The 22,544-nt window shown below is 44.9% G+C and overlaps 1 protein-coding gene across 3 annotated transcripts in view; it reads left to right on the top strand.

Annotated features, from left to right (window-relative positions):
- The window catches only part of KCNK2 (potassium two pore domain channel subfamily K member 2), a 199,617-nt gene that overhangs the window by 65,395 nt on the left and 111,678 nt on the right, over positions 1 to 22,544 (top strand). Inside the window, exons 1-2 of one of the 3 annotated variants that reach the window (XM_027074443.2) lie at positions 5,102 to 5,224; positions 8,392 to 8,702. In XM_027074443.2, the coding sequence (XP_026930244.1) occupies position 5,224; positions 8,392 to 8,702 (312 nt within the window). In that variant the 5' untranslated portion in view covers positions 5,102 to 5,223. Of the gene's footprint in view, positions 1 to 5,101; positions 5,345 to 8,391; positions 8,703 to 22,544 lie in introns of those variants that run through there. The other 2 variants (XM_027074442.2, XM_015062936.3) reach the window with 2 other exon arrangements.

Genomic DNA, 22,544 nt, shown 5'->3' on the forward strand with positions numbered 1-22,544 from the left:
GTCTCTTCTCTCAGAAACCATGGCAAAAGTCTCGTTGGCTGAGTGGGTCACAGCCCATGCCTGAGTCAGTTAAGAGGTGGAGGAATCATGACTATATTGGACACACACTGTGCCCACAATCAGGATGGGTCCCACAGGAAACACAGCAGCTGTGAGAGGGGGAGGTAAGTGCCCTCGGAGGGACCACATCAGGCGGGCCTTTCGCTGAAGTACGGCCTATACAGTTGTCTCCTCCGAGTTTGTAGTGACCTAGAACCTCTTGGGAAATGTCCACCTTCTTCCTCACCATCCACTCCCCTCTCCAGTGGATCCCAGAGCCCTCTTGATCTACTGCCACGTCTCATCTCCTCCCCTCCCTCCTACCCCATGAATCTCTCACCTGGGCTAAAGCAATAACATCTAAATTCGCTGCCTACCTGCTTACATTTTTGTTTGCCTTCTGTCTGTTCTCCATGTAGCAACCACAGTGATTTTTTTTTTTTTTATGCCATTTGATGAGGTTAGTGCTCTGCTGAAAATTTGTCAAAGTCCTGTTAATTAAAATCCAAGTGCCATGTGGCCTGGTCTCTGCCTGCCTCTCCAGCTTACTCACTGTCTACCACCAATCCTCTCTCTTTGAGCTCCCCCAATTCTAATTGCCACACTTCTGCCTTTCCGTAGTTTTTCTACATGTTCCTCCTTCTTCTGAGACAGTTCTTCCCTTACATTTTGCCTCTCCCTCTCTCCCCCTACTCTCCCCCCTCCCCCACCTTCAGGCCCCAATTGTAATGTCACTTCTTTAGACAGGCTTTCCCTGATCCTCCAACCTCAGACACTCTCATTGTTCTCTCTACCTTCTGTTTATTGCATTGACAAGAACTTTAACTTTATGTTTGTTTAACACCTGCCCTCTGTAGACCGGAAGCTCACAGAAGGCAGCAACCTTGCTATACCCACAGAGCTCCTGTTTGGCACCCTGTAGGCATTCAGTCAATATCTGATGGACATGATTCATTCTTTCTCATCTCAAAATTATGCAGTGAGGTTATGCAGAAGATTCAATAAGTGGCAAGAGTTATGATAGAGTTGAAATTTGCTGGTGGTCTGGCTTGGCCAGGAACCCCTTGGTTCATAGGGTTCGGTCAAGCACACAGGAGAGACTAAAGTTCTTCTGAGAACTTACAATGATAAAGCGCTATATGTGGTCTCACTTTAATTCTTACAGCAATCCATTGTGAGTTCGGTGTATTGTCTCTCTTTCATAGATGAGGGAACTGATGTTCAGAGGGATCAGGGGACTCTCTCAAACTCACATGATTCGCAAATGGAAGAGTTAGGATGCCCACAGAGGTCACTTAGACTCCAAAATTACAGGTCTGTTTGGAATTATGGGAGAGACAGTGGTATGCCGTGTGTGTGTGTGTGTGTGTGTGTGTGTGTGTGTGTGTGTGTGTGACCATGAGTAGGCCAAGGTCAAAAAGCAAAATAGACATAAAAGTGAAATCCTGTAGATTTCACACTGTTAGCTGGAGCAGATCAACAGTTCTGAAAGCACCACAATGAAGGGAGTGTAGAATTTGGGGGAGCTCAACCTTTTCATTACATATTTCAGGTTTTCCTGTCCATTGAAGCAACATTAAGGGGTTTTATATAGTCCTGCAGCATGAAGGAAATGAAGTCCACCTAGCCTATCACACTTTTGATGGGATTTGTATGTAGTAAGAAATGCAGGCCTAAAATTAGGATAAGCCACCCCGTTTCCCTGTTTCTCCAGCTTCGATGATACAAACTACTCTTCTTCCTTGTTTCCCCCTCACTTCAAACACAGTGAGTGTGTGTTTGGCACAAGAAGGTTCTTCAAGCGGTAGGAGTATTTGGCTGAGGGGGCCGTGAGGGGCTGAAGTGGAAAGCAGAGCTCAAGTCAGTGTGGAGACTGGTTATTTGTGAGGCTGAGGCTGGCTTCTTGCAGTGATTTCCGCTAATGTTACAGTTTGGGGTTTTTTCTTTTGGTCTTACTTTAACGTATCTGTAAAGTAAATTTGTGCCCCCCCCCCCATATATATGTGCCTAATGAGAGAATAATGTGAGGGGGTAATGGAAGGCTACTGCTACAGATGCACCGATAGAGAAAAGGAGAGGAAAGGACAATTCAGTATTTGGGATGGGGGGGGTGAGTCCTCCATTCAATGCATCCTGGAAAGAGGCTCACCATGCAGGAGTATGTAAACTCTGAGTTAATCTCCCACTGTGTGAGCATTAGTCAGTTTGACCGAGGACCGGTGCCTGACAAGGGGTGGTTAAATTGGCAAAAGACCCAGATGGAACAAAAAAGAATCCCCAAGTTGTTAAGCAAAAGGGGAAAATTTAAACAAACAAGCAAGCGTCAAAGTGTGTGGGATCACGTAATCTGGAGAACAAAAAGCCTGGAATAGGGCAGAAAGGATTCTGGAGGTGAATTCATCTCATGTCCTATCTGTGTTGGCCACCCTGGCTCCAAATGCCTGAGGAGAATGACGTCCCACAGTCACATTTTCATTCAGATGTTCATCAAACACCTGTTTAGCACCAGTCACTGGTTATCGTGGATGCTACGGGGCACAGAGAGATACGGTTTATGCCCTCACTGAGCTTCTAGTATAGTCTGAAGTAGCACAACACAATGTGACAAGTACAAACATAGAAGCCCAAGTTGCATGGGAAGCAAAGAGTAAGACACCTGACTAGCTAGGATTCAGGAGACACTTCCAGAGAACTGGGAGATGGGAAGGATAATGTCTCAAGATTTGTTTTACGTGTCCTCTTGGCTAGGCAACAGCAGCCAGTTATTTGGTCAAACACTTAATCTAGGTGTTGCTGTGAAGGTATTTTGTAGATGTTGCACTCCACAATCAGTTAACTTTTAGGAAAGATTACCCCTGATGTTGTGGGGTAGGCCTCATATGATCAGCTGAAGGTCTTAAGAGCAAAAACTGAGGTTTCCCAGAAAAGAAGAAATTCAAGACTGGAGCATCAACTAGTGCCCGAGTTTCCAGCCTGCCAGAACTGCCCTGGGGATTTCACACCCCCATGAGGGTGTGAGCCAGTTCCTTACAATAAATCTTTTACACACACACCCTCACGCCCTATTGGTTCTGTTTCTCTGGAGAACCCTACCAATACAATGTCTTAGTCCTATAAAGTTGGGGAGAGGACTGAGGGAAGACACGTGAAGGAAGATGACTGTACTCAGAAAGGTCTGGAATGAAAAAGAGAAGCCAGATCAGGAAGCCAATTATATGTAACCTAGAGAGTTTGAAAAGGTTTTAAGTGAGAGGATCAGATTCACATTTCAGAAAGGACATCCGATTACATTGAGAGCAGAAGTCGAGAAAAACATGTTTCAGTTCCAGCAGGAACTGAATTCCTAATAAGGAAGACATCTTTAACAGGAGAACGAGGTGCTGAATCTATTCTGGAATTTAAAGAATAACCTGGCATTTTTAAGCATTGATGGCCACGGGTTTGCAAAAGATTTACAACGTTCTTTTTACCATCAGGAGTGTTTCTGCTCTGCCTGACCTCCTTAGGTCTGTAGCTTTGACTAGTTTCTCACGTATACAGCTTTCACTAGGAAATACTCCCTGCAGCTGGTGAAATGGTCCACTGTGGCCAGGCAGCCCTTCTGGAAGATAAACTCTCACACACAGCGGTGGAGGGGATGGGGGGTCAGCGGGGGATTCCCGCAGAGAAAGTGAGAAGGAAGAGTTTACACTCGGACTGAAGTTCCGCTACATCACGAGTGTGGTGGGGGGACTAGCCAATTTCAGCTGCAGCCTGTACTCCGCGCGCTTTCTCCCCCTCCTCTGCGGGTTCGGTTCCCTCACCCCTGCAGCCATGCGTTCAGCCGCCCCCGCGCAGCAGTCTAGAAGTCTGGGCGGGGTCTGGTACCCACCCGGCTGGGATCTAGGTGCCGAGGTGTCAGGGAGCGCGGGGGTTCACACTGATGTCCCGGGTCTCCCTCTCCGCGCTCTACCGAGAACGTCTGCAACCTCTCTCCCCAGCAAAGGGGTCTTGCCCTGAGAGCCTACCCATTTTTCTTCCATTCCCTCTGCATCCCTAGGTGTCTTCTTCACCTTAGCTCCCGGTGCGTTCCCCATCCTTTCTGGTTTGGAACCTTCTGTTGATCAGAGCTCGCCGCCCAGGTCCTGCCCCCGTGGAGGTGGGGTGGGGGTTGCTGGTGACTCGACAACACTTCCCCAGGCGTAGGCTGAAAGGAGCCAGCAGCCCATTACCGACCCCACTCCAGGGGTCTCAGGGCGCCAATGGGGGCACTTCTCTGCACAACCCTGGGGGGGGGGGGCGGTGAGCAAGGGGAGCGGAGGATGTCCACGTGCAGGGGTCCTGGGACCCGCGCCCCAGAGCTCAATCCCACCCCCCTCACCCCCCTCTGGAAGAAGATGGAGAGTGAGAATGGGGATGTGGGGAGGGGGCAGTATAGTGGAAGGGGCTGCGAGAAGAGGCAGCAGGTGAGCCGAGCCCCAGGGCACTGCCCCTAGGCGAGGAGGCAGGGGCGACGGCGGCAAGGGTTGGGCTAGGAGGGGGTGCGGAGAGGCGAGCCCAGGCGGGGGAGATGGGGGGGGGGGTGGGGAGCGGGGAGGAGGCGAGGGGGAGGGAGTTCCAAGGAGCGGGCGAGGGACGAGAGCCGCGAGCCTGGAAGGGAGAGCGGCGGAGGGCGGCCGAGCCGCGGGCGGGAGGGCGCCCGGCGCGCCGAGCCCGTGCCACACCCCCCGCCCCCCGGGGCCCGAGGGCTTTGCCGGGGGAGACACACAAAGACATGCGAAGAGGGGCAGAGCGAGGCTCGCGCACAAAGACGCCGGGGCGCACGGCCGCACGGGCTGCTCCGACCGCCCCCGCGCCGCGCCTCGCCGGGGACCGGCCAGCGCGGAAGCCCGGGCGGAGCGCGCGGCGGCGGCGGCGGCGGCGGCGGCTGCCGGCCGGCGCGGGACCCGGGTCGCCCGCGCTCTCCGGGTGACCCGGGCCCGGCCGCAGGCGCGTGCGGGGGCGGCGGCGCCCGCGCCCAACTTGGCCTCGGCCTCGCCCTCTGCCCAGCCCGCCGGTGTCCCCTCCTTCCCGCGATTTCGTTTCTTCTCACGCTCCCCCCCACCCCCTCCCGCGTCCAGCCCCGCTCTCCCCACCTTGTAAAACAAAGCCGGGGAAAATGCCTGCCCGTGCAGCTCGGAGCGCGCAGCCCGACTCTGAATAAGAAGTGAGTACAATGGCGTGTTTGTAAAAGCTTCAAGTCCGTCTTTTTCAAAAAACATTTTGAATGCTGCATGCCTCATGCTTCCCAGCGCCTCGCGGGAGAGACCCGGCTATAGAGCAGGAGGTGAGACCCCCGGGTAGCCCTACCACCACCACCCCCACCACCCCCCGCCCGGCGCTTTCCCTCCCCAGCCGGGACTGGTGGGAGGGCTGCAAATGCCCCGCTGGCAGCAAGCGGACGTTCTCCACCTTCGTTTCCCGTCCAAGGTGTTGGGTCGTAATTTCGGCTCGGAGGCAGATCGATCCCCGGCTGCCCCACTGGCTGCCTCTCCCCCACCCCCTCTCCCGCTGGTGCCTGGGGCTTTGGCATCTATCTGCCTAGGCTATGGGTTTGGGACACGTTAAGGGAGTTTCCGAAGGAGGAGGAGGGTCAGCCCCTGGGAGCGGCCGACCGGCAGGACGCATGGTGACCCTGGTCACACTTGTTGCCCCTTGCGAGGTGGGACAGGCGGTGGTGCTGAAAAAAAAGCTCATTTCTCTTGCTGTTGAGTCGTCAGCCGCGGGCCCGGCGCGTAGAAGGCATACCCGTGTGAGGATGGGAGACCTGGATTAAGAGGAGACTGTGATGTGCTAGTGGCAGAGGAGGGAGGTAGCGATGGTGATGACAGTGTGTGAAGGGACGACTCTTTGATTCCTTGTTCTAAGGAGCACCCCTGCCCGATCATACATCAGACGGCGTGGAGATGCAAACACAGAGGTTCCTTGCCCATGTCAGCTGGGGAGGAAAGGCTGTTGTTTTTTATTTTGGTATTTCACCAATTGCTGTCCATTCCGTCTGCCAAATGTGCATTTATATATATTTCTGCTAATTAAAAAAATAAGGCAATAGCTTCAAAGAATTAAACTTCAGCAGGAAAGGTATCAGCTTAATGCACACACACAATCTTCTAAAAACATATCTGTTTCTTTCCCCCAAAAGCATATAATTATGATGTTTTAGTGTGGTGTTGGGATTTGGGATTGGGATTTGGGGGCCTCAAGGTAAAGTCTCGGTGTTCTCCAGTTCTGCCGACCCGAAACCTTTGGTGTGAAAAACCAGAAATATAAGGGCACAGAGAATTGGAGAGGAAAGGCTTGGAAAGCTTTCTCCAGAGAGATAATGTGGATTTCTGTTATTTTGATTCCGAAGATGGCTTAATTTTAGATTACGACCTTTATTTTTCACCCAGGACACACTAAGTAGCTTGGAGGTGGAACCGGGTAGCTAGTCGGCAGGTGACAGTGATATTAGCTGTTACCAGCATGTCTATTAAAAAAAAGTCATTTTTGATTAGAACATTGAACACATAGTGCTAATTTTGAGTGAAGTTGCCTTTCTAACTATAAAGGTGTCGAATGTTGCATTTAACTCTGTTAAAGGTGTCTACTAGTTTGTGGCCTTATTCTGAGCAGGGGACCGCATCAGGAGGGAGACGTGTTCATACCTGTCTACAGCAGGTTGAACCATAGGAAGTTGCCGAAATGAGCCGTATATATGTGGAATCTCCACTTGGAGCCATGGGTGCAGCTACTCTGTCAGAGCTCTGATTTCATCTCTTCGAAGTCAGAGTCGTTCAGGGGTTTGATTTGCTGGTTTGAGGCGCCCTCTCTTATCTGCCATCACTGTGCAACACTGCTTAGGGCTAGTGTCTCAAATAGCTTTGTTTGCAAAGCTTCTTTGTCATGGGCAGCCGATGATTTAGGAACTCAAACAGGTAGTCCCACCACCAGTGGTGGTCAAGAGGGCAGGGACCCCAGCCCTGTGAAAACTGACACTTTCCATTCTCTTCTCGTTCTCAAGTAATTTCCGGTTCCTGTGAGGGTCTCTGGGTGCAGTTCTGCAGTGATTTCTCATATACTTACCTGAAAGTGTTCTTTCTGATTAGGCTTTTATATAGACACCAGAGCAATTTTACTTCTATCTATGACAATTGTGGACTCTTAAAGTGATCGTTCTGGTTGAGTCGGTGTTTTTTTTTTTTTTTCAGGTCCCCCTGGTTTTTGTTCTTGGGTTTTTGTTTTGGTGGTTTGTTTTATTTTGTTTTGTTTTGTTTTTTGGCTATTCTATTAACTCTTTTGGTTCAATGTTGCCTTTCCAATCAAACATTCTGTAGTAGATAGCTTATTCCCTCCTTAGCAAGTGAAAATCTAGTATCTTTGTATTTTCTAAGAAGAAATCCACTAATGATATTTTTGAGCAGCTGAGATAAATCATAAATGGATTTAGAGTCACCTCAGAGTATATGGGAATTTGTAAGAGAACACATAAATCCACGCTAATGGGGCAGTTTGCTTTGTACAGAGGATCTAAGGTGTAAGATAAGGTTTTAAATTCTTTGTTCTGGATAATGTTCACTGTTGACATGGAAGCAACTTCTCATGTCTTAGCAGCACCTAGGATGGTGCCAGAGAGGTAGCAATACTCTGTTTTTTTTCAAGATGCCAGAGATTGAAAAGTAAGATGTAGAGAATGTTTAATCATGAATCACTTTAGAGGGTAGGCAACAAAGAAATGATTGGGCAATTGAGTGGTTTGCTTCCCATCATGTTTTACCAGAAAATGACTAATGTTTTACTTTGAGCAACAATGTTTGGATCACAAATTCACTTATAATACAATCCCTTTATTACAACGAATTTCTAAATAAAAACAAAGAATGTTCTTGATGTCAACTGCTTGTGGTACAGAGGGTTAAGTTCTTGAGAACAGAAATAGTCCGTGAACCTTCTTGATGAGCATTCATGAGATCGTTTAGTACCACCAACTCTTAGGAGTTCAGTCTTTGTTGACTAGCAACGGTGAACAGATGTAAATTTAAAAGTTCATGAGGAAGAGCTCAGGCATCTTATCTTTTTTTTTTTTTTTTTTTTTTGTAAGTTTCTTGGTCCACCTCCTGTTTCCTTCCTCTGGCTCTGGAACCCCAATAGCAGCAGAGAGCTGAGACCCCGCCCCTTGTCCTTGAACCTTTATGTATGGTCCCAGAGCAATCCAGTAGGAACACTCAGGTTGGTTCCAGAGCTTCCACCAGGAGAGCAGCGGAGTTGAGTCCGCCTTTGCTCATCCCCTAAAGAAGCCCAGCCATTACCCCCGTACCCTTCTCCAACCTAACCTTCACTCTCTGTTGTTGTCAGTGGCGGCACCTGACTTGCTGGACCCTAAATCTGCCGCTCAGAACTCCAAACCGAGGCTCTCGTTTTCCACGAAACCCACAGTGCTTGCTTCCCGGGTGGAGAGTGACACGACCATTAATGTTATGAAATGGAAGACGGTCTCCACGATTTTCCTGGTGGTTGTCCTCTATCTGATCATCGGAGCCACCGTGTTCAAAGCATTGGAGCAGCCTCATGAGATTTCACAGAGGACCACCATTGTGATCCAGAAGCAGACATTCATTTCCCAGCACTCCTGTGTCAATTCAACCGAGCTGGACGAACTCATCCAGGTAATAACGGCACAGAGGAGTTGTTACCCTGCTTCCTCTCCGGGGGAAAAATGTAGCAGTAAGAGGAGGCTACCGGTAGCACAGTGGCGCACCTGTGGGGGGCCCTGTTCCACTTTCGCTTCGGCATTGACTTCCTTCTGGCTTAGCCGTCCCCTTTCTGCACGTCTTCCCTCTTGTCTTACTTCTTCTCTGTCTTCTTCTGCTTCGCCTTAATTGCTCCCCCCTGTTCCTTCTTATCTCCTGCGGCTCCTTCTCTCCCACTGTCTCCCTGATTTCTCTTCCTTTGCCCTGTCAGAACTGCCAGTGGACACCCGGGGGACTTGGGGCCGCCTTGGCGAGGGCCCTCGTGGTTAGATTATCATTGCCGACTGACAAGCATCGCTGTGGCAAAGGAGTGGAAAACCCAAGGCAGAAGAGTGCTTTAATCACGCCCCGGGCCATCATAAGATACAAACGATGAGCTTGTGGCATGACCTTCTTGAGACGGGTGTCCCTCATGGGTAACAAACTGTAGCTCACCTCTTTAACCCAGCCGAAGTATCACTCTGATAACTGCCTTTTCAGGTGCCCAGAGAGAAATGATTGATCCTTGCCTCTCTAAACCCCAGCTGAAAGCAATTTACTATTACACAGAAAAATGGAGTTTTTGCATCTTAAAAAATAATTTACGCGTGCTCTATAATGGCGGGACAGCGTCTTTATGGAAAAATGTTTTGTTTTAAAAGTTCATCGCAGAATGATTTAAAAGTTTCAGTTAGGCTCCTTGGAAATGGCTGTATTGTTGTCGTAGATTCCTTCTGTTGTAGATTGTAAAACAATTCATTGTTCAAACCAAGAATCGGGAAGGAAGAGAGCCCCAGACTGTTCTTTCAAGGAGAGATCTGACTGGTTGTTGCAAACATTTTAAATGTACAGATATTCATTTTCTTATAGAACCTACTTTGCTTAACTGGTGTAAGTCAAATTGGACTCGAAATGATCTGAATCATGTTTTTCCTCATCTTATATTTGGTTTTACATCATTTGAATGAGTTGGAATTGTAGATTGAAGGAAGAAACTCTTACTGGTTTTAATCCAGTTTCCTATTCGAAGGCCTTTTCGCTCTTACTTCCCTTTTGCCATGGATCCCCAAATGCTACCTCTGCCCTTCGTGCCCCTGTCTGTTTGTAGAAAGCATATACAAGTTCCTATTCAAGTCTCTTGAAAGCTACCAAAGGTACTGTCCTCTAACTCTTATTTAGCTCCTACTGTATTCAGACACTTTTGCATCTCACCTATTTGATTTACACTTTGGAAACGCTCTTCAGACACTTGCATACTGAATCCTGTACTGTTTTTAGATGATGGCAATATTTTCGGTATTGACAGTGGACCTGCCAACTAATAGCACTGTCCCAGCTACCCCATTACCTGTTCCTACATGAGATCACTTTCTCTTCACTCTGTCTTTGTGCCACAGAATTCTAAAAGGTACTCAGATAATCTTAAAGATGGGGCCCTGGGTGGCTCAGTTAGTTAAGCCTCCAACTTTGCCTCAGGTCGTGATCTTACAGCTTATGGGTTCAAGCCCTGCATTGGGCTCTGTGCTGACAGCTCAGAGCCTGGAGCCTGCTTTGGATTCTGTGTCTCCCTCTCTGTCTGCCCCTCCCCCACTTTCTCTCTCTCTCTCTCTCTCTCCATCTCTCTCTCAAAAGGAAATAAACATTAAAAAGAAAAAAAGAATTCCCATTTCCCTAGGATTTTAAAAGAAGAGCTCTAAATTATCTTGGAAGTAGCATGGGGTAAAACCCTAAATGTTGAGATCAGATAGGATGTGTTTTAAACTCCAATTGAGCACTTTTCTAGGGGTGTCATCCTGAGTGAGTAATTTTCCTCTCTAAGCCTAAAATGATCCATCTGGAATGAGGGAAGTCTATCTATCAAACAGGGTTGCTGTGAACAGTGAAGAGATAATCCCTGTGCAGCATTCAGGATATCGCAAAGCGTTAGGTTTGTTTGCTGTTCTTAGTTGCGCAGCCCCACCCCTCCCCTCCCCCCACTGTCCCTTTATGGGGTTGAAGCGTCTGATTCAGATAGTTGCGTTCTTATCATCTGAAGTGGCGTGATTGGTCTTGAGCTGGGAAAAGAAATGCCTGGAATTTCAGGACAATGCTGAAGGAAACCCTGTACGGATTTGAAATTGGTCCCACTGTTCAATATTGCCTAGATCTATTCATACCTGTGAGGATAACTTGAAGGGCATGGCAGGTGGGGACAATCCGGAGGTGGAGACTGGTCATTTTTGCTATATTGTTTTTGGAAGGGATACAGACAGAGCTCAACAATGATCTAATCTTTTTCTTTCCGCCCCACACAGGAATCTATTTTAGCTTTATTAATATTCACGGCTGATGAGAATTTTTGCCTCTTAAAAATCTCAAGTATTTTATGCTTATTCAGAAGTTGCCTGTTGTTTATTGCCATATCACGCATCTTTATAACCCCATAGATGTAATAAATTATTTTATTCTCTTTGAATAAAGTGTCTTCTGATAAAAGAGATGTTTATAATGGCATGGTTTCAGAGATCGAGATCGGTGTTTAAATAGGGAGAAAGGCAAATAAGCCAGTGATCTTTTTTTTTTTTTTAATTTTTAATGTTTATTTTTAAGAGAGAGAGACAGAGCAAGAGCCGGGGAGAGGCAGAGAGAGAGAGGGAGACAGAATTCAAAGCAGGTTCAAGGCTCTGAGCTGTCAGCACAGAACCCAACGTGGGGCTCGAACTCACAGATTGCAAGATCACGACCTGAGCCGAAGTCGGATGCTTAACCCATTGAGCCACCCAGGTGCCCCGCCAATAATCTTATATTAGACTTACATCTCATTCATACGATCCTCATAAGTGTCCATGGGTCTTTCCCACATCTATTTTCCCATTTAATCATCCCTTAAAACCTCACGAGTAGGTATGTTAGACAGTGCTGTCACAGCATGAAGGACAAGGAAGCTAACACACAGCAGTCCCAGTGACTTACTCCAGACACCATTATTAGGATGAGTGTTCAGGTCCTCGGGATCTTTATCTGCTGTTATTCCCAGGAGTCTCTGCTCTCTCGGGGTTCGGCGTTTTTCAGTGCTGAGAGGGGGATCAACTGGAGAAGTTAGAAGTTCAGTCCTCATATTAGTAGAGAAGGAATTCTGGATTTCTTTTATGAAGAGTGAGGAAGGAGGAGGACATGGGTAGTCGGACTGTAAGGCCAATGTCAGGTACAGTTAAACTAATTTGGCCCCAGGCCCCAGATTATTAATTACACCTCCGCCTGGGCTATGGTAACTTCATACCAGGCTGTGCTTGCGTGAGAGGGTGGGTTAGGGGAGGGAGAGGAAAGAAAACGGAGAATTAAGGCTCACAAGAGCACCTGCTTCTTCTGCTACCTAGTCCCAGCATGCGCATCCCCTCTGAGTGCCATCTTGACATCAGCCCGCCAAGGCAAGATTGAAGAGGGGGCAGAGCTATCAAGACAAAAGCATCGTTGCTGGGCTGAAGTGCTTTGACCACTTTGATTTGTAACATCCGTTACATTTAAGTTAGTGTCAGTACGGAAAAACACAAGCAAACACTCTGAAGTTTTAAAAGCCACGAATACCATTAACGATAACCAACATTTAATGAGCACTGACTGTGTGCCAGGCACTGTGCTAACCTTTTCTGTGTATTGTCTCATTTAACTCTTAAACAGCCATATGAGCTAAGTGACTTATTATCTGTATTTAACTTAGATGCACATTGAGGCAGAGGGAGCTTAATTTTCCAAGAGTACAAAGTGGTGGAGTGCACTGTTATTTAAACCTAAGTGGACGGACTCCAGAGCTTACGCTCTAAGGTCCTGTATTTACTACCTCTAAAAAAATTAACAAACGTTAAGTTTGCTGTAAAGCTTCCTGTCATTCTACGTATCAGAGTGTAATGGATATCGAATTACAATTCTCCGCACCTAGCGATGTATATTATATAACCTAGCTCTCTCTCCATATAAAAATGGAGCGTATATAACCCGGATTTTAATATTCTTTTTGGAGAGCACTTCCTGGTTTTCTCCTGCTTGAATGTGGCAAACCAGTAGAGGCATGGTTACAGTAGATACACCTTGGCCTCAACCTAGTTATTTAAGTGTTTGCTGAATCAATTCCGGGATTAAAAAGACAGGGTAAATCTCTGATCTCTACACTGATAATAAAAATACTTCATGGGAGATTTGACTTATTTTCTCACGTGAGCCACACACCCGCTGCAAGGTAGGGAGGGAGGGTATTCTGCCTATTTTGGGGTGGAGAAACTGATACATTTGCATGAGGTCATATGGCAGCCTCAGGCCTAGATCTCTTGAAGCCCTCCTGCTGAGGGGATTATATTCTCTTTGCACTATTCCTTTCTTAGTTTGGTTTTTACTCCTATCATTCAGTAGCATTTTTTGAGCATGTGTTGACCTTCGTGCTAGGTATGGGGCAAGTAAAATGATGGAAAAAAAACATAGTTTCTCTTAAGGTGCTCCCTCCAAAGACAAGTGGAGGAGACCACTATAAACACAGCTACAGTAGAAGTGCTTAGAGTTTGGAGCTAGACAACTGAGGCAGAAATTAACCACTTAGTGAGAGTTGGGAAGACACAGAGAAGAGGTCGAAGGGAAACTGGATGTTAAGTGCGGAATCAGAGGATTCTAGGGGAAGACAAGGGGATCAGCAAATGTTCTAGGCAGAAGGGGCATGATTTGCTCCAGTAACTGAATGGTCTAGATTGAGGGGCAGGGGCTTCAGCAAGTCTAACAAGGTACAACAGGGCCTACTGTACCATACCAGGGGGGTGGACTTCATCCTGAGCCTGTTCACCACCTGGGGTGGATGTGCCATTGGGACACTTGGTTATGTTCCTAGAATGCCAGTGAACTTTAAAAACAAAACCAAAAACGTTGTTTTATATCAATTACATAATCATTCATTCAAGACCACTTCATTGAATTCCTGCTATGTGTGTTGTCCTAGGTACAGAAGTACAGTGGAGAGTAAGACAGGTGAAAGCTCTTGGCCTTGGTGAGGTTACATTCTGCTGAGGGAAGAGGATGTGTTAGATAGTATTAAGTCTCAGGAGAAAAAATAAAGCAGTGAAAAAGGTTAGGAAACGTTGGGTGGTATTGGTGATTAATTTTACATAAGGTCACTGGGGAAGCTTCACTAATATGGTGACTTTTAAGTAGAGGGAGTGAGGGAACCAGCCAGGTTTGGGGAATCACACTCCGGCAGAGGGGTCAGCAGTAGAGATGCCCTTCCTGACTCGAGAGTGTCCCTGGCAGGTACAGGAACAGCAAGGATGCTAGGAGAGAGTGGTAGGAGATGACATCAGACAGGTAGCGAGGGCCAAGCCCTGTGGGGCCTTGTAAGTTATAATATGGAGTTGGCTTTTTGGCGCACATGAGTGTCCTGCTCTGGCTTGTTTCCCCAGGATCACTCTGCCTGCTGAGTTGAGAAGAGATTGCTGGAGGCCGTGGACAGAAACAGAAGGAGCTGTTATTTGGCTGTTGTAATAACCCTTGTGATAGATGAGGGGGGAGCTTGAATTGAACCAACGTGATAGGAGGGGGCCATGAGATATGGTCAGATCCTGGAGACACTTGAATTGAGCCAATGGATTTTGCCAATGGAGAAGACTTACAGTGCAAGGGTGAGGAGTCAAAGAAAACACCAAAAGTTTTGTCCTATGGATCTAACAGAATACAGTTCCCAATTGGCAGACATGAGAAAAAGTGCAGGAGGAGCTGGTTAGGGGATGATGTCAGGCGTTTAGGGTTGGACATTGCACTGACCGTGTCAGTTCGACAGGGTTGGGTTATTGAAAAGATTCTCAGGACCCAAATAATAGGACTTCTAGATCTCCAAGGCAGGAAAGTGACGAAATGTAACAACAGCAAGGATGGGCACCGTAGGCCAAGGTTGTATCACAGCCAAGGCCTCCCTCTGCCAGGCCAGGACATACTTCGGTCAAGAGCCACCAGTATGTGCATGGAATACCTTGGAACCAGGTCTTGGCTGATCATATCCCTGCTGTTCACAAAAGCGTTTTCTTGCTGGGTAGCCGGCCTCAGTGGCAGAACTTTTCAAGAGTCTCACCAAGGTGCAAATCATCCGTCACGCCATTACCAACAAATAATGCCGACAAGCTGGTCCTAACCCCCAGAAGCTACTCAAGCCACGGTTGGAAAGCAACACTCTTGGTCAGCATGTCTCACACGCTGGGGACAGTTCTGTGCAGGTACTTCAGCAAAACAGCTTAGGCAGATTCCAGGCCAGCACAGCCATGTTAAATTTGAGATGCCTCTGAGGAGATCCAAGAGTGGATGCTGAGTGGGAAATGGGATGTGTAGGAAAAATGATGCTGGAAATGTGGGTTTGGAGTTCAGGGGAGGGGTCAGGCTGAAGGTTCGTATTCGGAAGTCATCATTTTACAGAAGGCTTTTCAAGTCAAGCCATTGGATGAAATCACCTGGGGAATGAGTGCAGTTTGAGCCAAGCAGAGCTCCTGGTATGACCCTAGGAGCATTTCAACAGGTAGAGAGTCCTCTAAGGAATAAAATCCAAAATTCAGGTCCATTATTGATTTACAACCTAACATTTCAGGAACAGCTCTCATTTGAGGAAACTGTGTCACCCTGTGCCCCCAAACCCCTTGGGGTTTTATTTTTCCTTGTCTTTAGGGAACCCTTTAAAGAAAACATTTAAGAAATCTCTCAGAGGCACCTGGGTGGCTCACTTGGGTAAGCATCCAACTTCAGCTCAGATCATGATCTCATAGTTCATGAGTTTGAGTCCTGCATCTGACCGTGCAGAGTTTGCTTGGGATTCTCTGGCTCTCTCTGCCTCTCCCCCACTTGTGCGCGCGCGCGCGCGCGCTCTCTCTCTCTCTCTCTCTCTCTCTCTCAAAATGAATAAATAAACTTAAAAAAAAAAAAGAAGAAGGATGTCTCTCAGCATGGGAGCTTTTGAAGGTGTTTAAATGGGGAAGTCTGTGTTGGAGGTTATGACTTTCTTAAAGGCAAATGGGATGGTTTGGCATATTAAAAGCGGAGTTTAGAGCTGACTGGATATGGTAGTGAGTGATGCTACATGATTCTATACATGATAGTTTGGTGGCTGTCATTCCAGTTTGTATAAGCATCCGGCTTGTTAAATATTGGGCTTCAGTTTTGGAAAGCAAACAGTCACCTTTTATCATTTTATCTATGGACACAATAACTTGTCCAGAAAGCTCCTAAAAGGGCTTTCTTATCAGTGCCTTTACCCTTCTTGTTCTCTGGATTAATCTCTGGAAAAAGCACTGCAGATAGTCTAATGTGTCAACTTCTTGTATATGTCATAATGTTGTAGTTTGGATTATTTTAGCAGATTATCCAGGAGGCACTTAAACGACTGGGCTTTGGTGGAGAAGATTACTCAGGAATGCAGTCTTGAGAATTACAAGAGGGAATGATGCATCAAGGGAGATACAGGGGTCTTAAAGAAAACTTTGTCAATTTCCAGTTTCCCTAGGACTTGCCCATGTACTACTGTCAGTGAACAAACTCCTGTTTGCCGCCCCTTCCTGCCCATAGGTTCATGCTCTCTGACATTCACACAGTAACAATCATGTCTCATACAAAATCCAGATAATACAAGAAGGTGCAAAGGAAAAAGTAAACATCTAAAATTCCTCCACCGAGAGGTGGCCAAGACCCACACGTATTTCCACACAGAAGTTCACATGCATGGGATTGGGTACGCAGGCCATTTTACCGGCTCCATTTTTTGCGCACCCTTGTGTAGGGGATGCTTCGGGAATATTTCACGTCTTGGCTTTAGATATCGTTTAAATCCCCACATACCTTAGGTAATATCATTATCAGTAAGAGCATGAGGTGAAATATATTTTTTATCTCTTTCAGCTGTTTCTCTGCTTTTCATTTTTATGAATATTTGAATATCCCAGCTGGATCCAACAGTAAACAGTAGTTCAACTAGCTCACTATCTCTACTCTTAACTGTGCTACCGATGGATGTTGGCAAAGAGTGCCATGGTTCCTTCCACAAAACCAGCTTTAAAAGGGATGGCTTTTAAAAGGGATGACGCTCAGGCGTCATGACGTTAGGAAAAATCTGGCATGGATCTTATATTCAGAAACTTAATTATCTACACTGTTTGAATTTTATTGCGTTTCAGCGTGTACCTTCTCTTGGTATGTGTCTTGCATTCTACTCAATAAAGTTTTACTTTTCACGTGATCTTTCATAACATTACATCCTTTATCAAGTTTTAGGCCATTTATTTGCCTGATGAACTTTGTGGACTAAGTCATGTGGTTCCCTTCTAAAGATAGCGACATTATCTTCCTCATTTTTATCCCCTACCACGTTTAGAATTCGTTCTCAGGCAGCTCCCCTGCTTTGAAAATCTGTGATGATGTGTGTCTTAGGTCTCTGCCTTTCAAATAGTTTTGTTTTGTAATCTCTTCCTTAACACTTAGAGTGGCCCCTTGATTATTTTACTTATCTTTTTTTTTTTTTTTTAACTGCTTTCTGCTCAGTTCAGACTTTGATAAGTGTCGATTTGAGCTGTGGGCAATGTTCCAAAGAGGACGAGTCATACTTTAGCGCCAAGAGTGGTCTCTGCTTTAATTCTTTCTTTCTTTTTTTTTTTTAATGTTTATTTATTTTTGAGAGAGAGAGAGAGAGAGAGAGAGAGAGAGAGAGAGAGAGAGCATGAGCGGGGGAGGGGCAGAGAGAGAGGGAGGCACAGAATCTGAAACAGGCTCCAGGATCTGAGCTGTCAGCACAGAGCCCAACGCGGGGCTCGAACTCACAAACTGTGAGATCAGGACTTGAGATAAGGTCGAAGGCTTAACTGACTGAGCCACCCAGGCGCCCCTGCTTTCTCTCTTTTTCTTTTCTTCCCCCCTGTTTTATTTCTATTACCTCTCTGTTACTTGTCTAGTTTTTTCTCTGTTGGCATTGTTGAATGATGTCCTCAGGCAAAGAATCCCAGTGACTCTGGAGGCTTCTTCTAGATTATTGAAAACACTGTTTGAAAAGGGGAGCCTGGTTTATTTTCTCCCAAATCCATTAGTTTTCACTTAACAAGGTTGAATGAATCTCAAGCCTCATTTGTATGCCTTTTTTTACCCAGGCTTGTGAGGTTTTAAAAATTTAATTGAACATTGAACACTTCACAGTCTTCAAGATCACGGTGGTATTCCTATACTTTGATAGTTTCCTTTTTAGTGTTAAATTAAAACATCACATAACAGATACATAGATTTACATTTATGCCTTCAAATATATATTTATTGTATCTACATTTTTAAAAACTGTTAAAACCTTTTTTAAAGAACTGTAACGAAACATTTTTATAAGGGTTGATTTCGATAAGTCTTTAGTAAATAATCTTTTTAGGGCTACTTACATTTTGTGAACTGATTTTTCTTATACTCTTATGTGCCCCCTGACAATAGCTGTTTGATTGGTGAAATGTACTTTCTCTATGTAGAATGGCTATATTTCCCCCCTATGATTAGTTATCTTGCGTATATGTTCAGAAGTATACTTTACTGCTTTCACTCATTTTGCTTTTCATTTTTCTCAGAAAACTCCAGTTTATTTAGAATTTCTTGTTATATGTATGTAGGAGAGCTCTAATTAGTGTGTCCTCAGTCTATAATAACGTTGAGTGAAAATGCCAATATTTGCAGACTGGTAAGTTAAAAAGTATGTATTCCTTGGAGGGGTATCTAAGGAATCAAAATTTCCCAGATGCTTGTGAAGTATAATGTGTTCTCTGGTGATGAAGCAGTAAAGGGAGCTTTGAGAAATAAGCAAAGCAATGAATGTCAGGACTGTGGAAAAGGAGAAGAATGTCAATAGGCACCATCAGACGATCACATGGCTTACATTGATGCACATTTCAGGGAAAAGAGCCTCTAATCCTTCAATTTTCTATTTTTAGGATCCCAGCATAGTTTCTTGACTCTTGTAAAGTTCTTTTCTGCAGTTGTGCTTCTGTTTTTACTTTGCTAAAACTCACTTAGAGGAATACAGGGATCCACCAGAAACTCAGAATTGCTAAAACAGGTGGTGTTCCTTTTGGGCAAATGAAAAAGTCCCCTTTCCTGTCACTGTTATTCGGGTCCTCTACAGGTCGGTTAGGGAACATTTGATCCAAGTGACAAATACAATGGAATGAACTCGTCTCTCCTTGCATGTGATGTGCTTTCAACATCTGGGTGATGCTAATGGTACCAGGGAAGTGGATTCTGAAATTTATGGAGGAAGAGGCACTGGTTTGTGTCCATTTAGAAATTTTGATGTCAACCCCAAGAGCAGAGATATGTCACGTCTCCTCTAGATTGGAAAGGGAGTTCTCAGGGAGACTTTGTGTTAACCCAAGAGTCACCATACTGTGGATCTGTGGTGCTGTGTGTGTTCCCAACAGGATAACAGTGTGGTCAGGATTCACTAACAGCTTTCCAAGCAGGGCAAACCTACGTGGAATAGGATGGAGAAGCAGAGTTATTACAAGCATTTAGAGTTCTTATATTTTATTTTTCATGGGGAATACAGGGAAGGTCTTAGTTTCCTTAAAATGGCCATGGAAATGCTTACAAACTGTGATCTTGAATGGACAGCGTATTTTCATACAGCAACACCTCAGATGATCGGGACCTCGGTGTTTCTTCAGCAAAGCTAGTGAATGTGGCAGAAATGTTTTTAGTCTTGACTTTAAAGCATGCCTTGGTGGTCATGCTTCTTTTAGGTAAAATAATATTCACAGTGTTAATTGCATAACAGTCCATAAGAGAATTGAAATACTACTGGGTGGGTTCCAACATTCCTGTTGCACTAGCGGTTGGTAATGGTTTCTCAGCACATTTGACTTACTCTTGCTTCTCAGACAGTGAGGTAGGCTGCTGCTGTTTTCCATTTGTCCTGGTCCATGCACCGCTCACTGAACGCAAGACAGAAGTGGAGATGATTATTCCCAGCTGTCACAAAATAAAATTTTGTAAGACAAAGTTCCGTTTAATCATGGTCAAAATAGCTTATCATTCATACAAGAAAAAAAAAATTGGTTGGCAACATAGTTTTCTGAATCTGATTTTTTTTTTTTTTTTTTGGACATTTGGCCACACACTGAACATCCTGAGTTCTTTTTCTGAATCCTCATTCAGAAATATTTCTGTATTCATGTACCATGTTCAGATAGCATATTAGTGTTTACAGAGACCTGAGGTAAGACAGTTGGTGGGAAAGTCTGTTCCTCTAAAGGAAGAAGTAATTAAAATGCATTCATTCATTTATTCGTTAAACATGTAATAAGTTTTGAAAGGCGTTGTTCTAAGCAGGGGGCATAATCCACACGGATTATGATTGTGTGGACTGACAAGAGTCCTGCTTTCTTGGAGCTGCTGTGCTAGTGAACAAAGAAACACCTCAACAAGATAATTTCAGAAAATACAGATGTCCTGAAGACTGAACAATGGCTTAATGCCACAGAATGATGGGGGCCGTGCTCCTCTACAAGAGCTGTGTTCAGACACGCTTTCTCTTGGACAGGTGACATTCACGATGAAACCTGAATGAGAGAGGGTCAGTCCTGTGAAGATCTTGGGGGGCAGGGAAGCGTTTCAGGAAGAGAAGGCAGCAAGTGCAAAGGCGAGAGCATTCTTGGTGTGTTCTGGGGCCCGTGCAAACACCAGTGGGGTTGGGCCATCATTCGTGTTGTGAGGGAAGCAAGCCAACACCTTGTAGGCCTTGATAAGTGCTCTTGGTTTTACGGGCAGTGGGAGATCAACAAATGGAAAATTTTAGAAGGAAACAGAGTATGTCATAATGATCCTAGGTGAATACTCTGGTGACCTGGTAAGGGGAAGAAATCAAATAAAACCAGAACGATTGGTTGGAGAAATTTTAATGAAAGTTCATTTTGGAAAGAATTTTAAAGACAGAGGCTGAGAGGGGACAGACAGGGTTTGGGCCAGAAGACTGTCCTCTCTTCTCGCCTTTCAGGAAGAGATGCTCAAGGGTGGTGATCCAGGTAATGTGTGTACTTCTGGAGAAGATAAAGAGAGAGGGGAGGTGGCTGGTTGAGGGTTCTGAAGCTGATACCACATATTCAATTCAGTGTGTCTAAGAAGGAGATGATTTTAATGAGCACAGATAATTGCTAGATGATTTATTTTATTTTATTTTATTTACTTTATTTTATTTTAATTGTCTTTAAATAAATTCTACTTTTAGGATAAAAGATTGTTGTTTATTTTACTATCTTTTTAAAATTATTTTCTATTTAAACCCTTCCGCAGCCCTACTGTTATATCTGGACATGTTACAGCTAGTATGCTAATGTAAATGATTGGATAATTACTTTGTCCTTAATAAATATAGATTTTCTTCTTCTTCTTTTTTAAATCTGGTTAACAAGTTCCAAAGCTTCACAATGTTTTTTATTTCTGGAAGATGTTTTATCAGATGATGACATTTGGCTCTTGACTTGAGCTGGCCTGAAAATCTATTTCATGAGGCTAGTTTTAAATACTTTGGCTTAATTAAAATTGTCAATAATCTTATTTTATAATAACAATATCATTCTTGAGGCATATTTTTCTTGGATGCTGTACTATGCTGTTGTTCAAAAAGTATTTTTTGATAGGACAGGAGCTTCTGCTTTATTTTCCATTACTCAGCTCCTTACAACCTTATTATTTCTTGATCCACAGAGAGCTTGTGTTTATGTTTGTGTGTTTGCATTTGTGTTTTATTCCCTCTGATGCTTTCCTGATGCAGGATTAAATTGCTTCAAGTAGCCTTCTTGATAGGGACCTAAATGAGACTCCTTTCTTCTTGAGGGCAAAGAAAGAAAAAAAAAAGTTAATCTCATGTATAAACCAAACTAGGGGGCACCTAGATGGTTCAGTCAGTTGAACATCCGACTTTGGCTGAGACCATGATCTCACAGTTTGTGGGTTTGAGCCCCGTGTCAGGCTCTGTGCTGACAGCTCACAGCCTGGAGCCTGCTTCGGATTCTGTGTCTCTCTCTGCCCCTCCCCTGCTCCTGTTCTGTCTCTCAAAAATGAATAAACGTTAAAAAAAATTTTTTTTTAACCCAAACTAGCCTGGGTGTCTTAGAGTCTAAAAGAAAATGCAGAGAAAAAGCAATACTGGTAACTGCATCTGAAAGGTTATAACGAGTGTCTATAGAAAGTGCCAGCAAAATTTTATCATAATATACTTTGAATTATTTGCATGTAACATTTTAAGGAAGAAATTCATTGAATTTAGAACCTGAAATCTACAAGTACATATTACCTAGTCAAACCCTGTCACTTTAGAACTAAGAAAAGAAACGATTCAACTATTTTCCTAAGAGAGTACCACTAGTTAGTGACAGAAAAAATACCGTCACTTCTAGTCCACGACTTCTAGTTCACCACTTTTCCTTTCCACCAATGTCTCTTTTTTCCTTTTTCTTTCTTGCTCTTGTAAATATCAGCATGTTTCTAAGATGAGAGCTGCTATTCTAACATTTTTTATTTTGAAGTAAGTAATCAAGATGTTTTCTTCTTTGCCCTCCAGAGCCGCAGCCTGCATACAGGCTGTGTCCCCACAGAGATGTGACTCATTATTCCGTATTTATCATCTCAGTTTTCCTGCTACCATTGCTTATGCTGCCTCTTTATGCTGAATGAATGAGTGAAAAATCTCAGAGTTTTAGGATTGGGGGAAATCCTGAATCTCAAAGAAAATGAAAGTGAGTAGTGTCCTTATGAAGTTTCTTGCCACCAAAG

Source organism: Acinonyx jubatus, chromosome E4 (genome assembly GCF_027475565.1).
Source record: "Acinonyx jubatus isolate Ajub_Pintada_27869175 chromosome E4, VMU_Ajub_asm_v1.0, whole genome shotgun sequence".
NCBI classification, from domain to species: Eukaryota; Metazoa; Chordata; class Mammalia; order Carnivora; family Felidae; genus Acinonyx; species Acinonyx jubatus.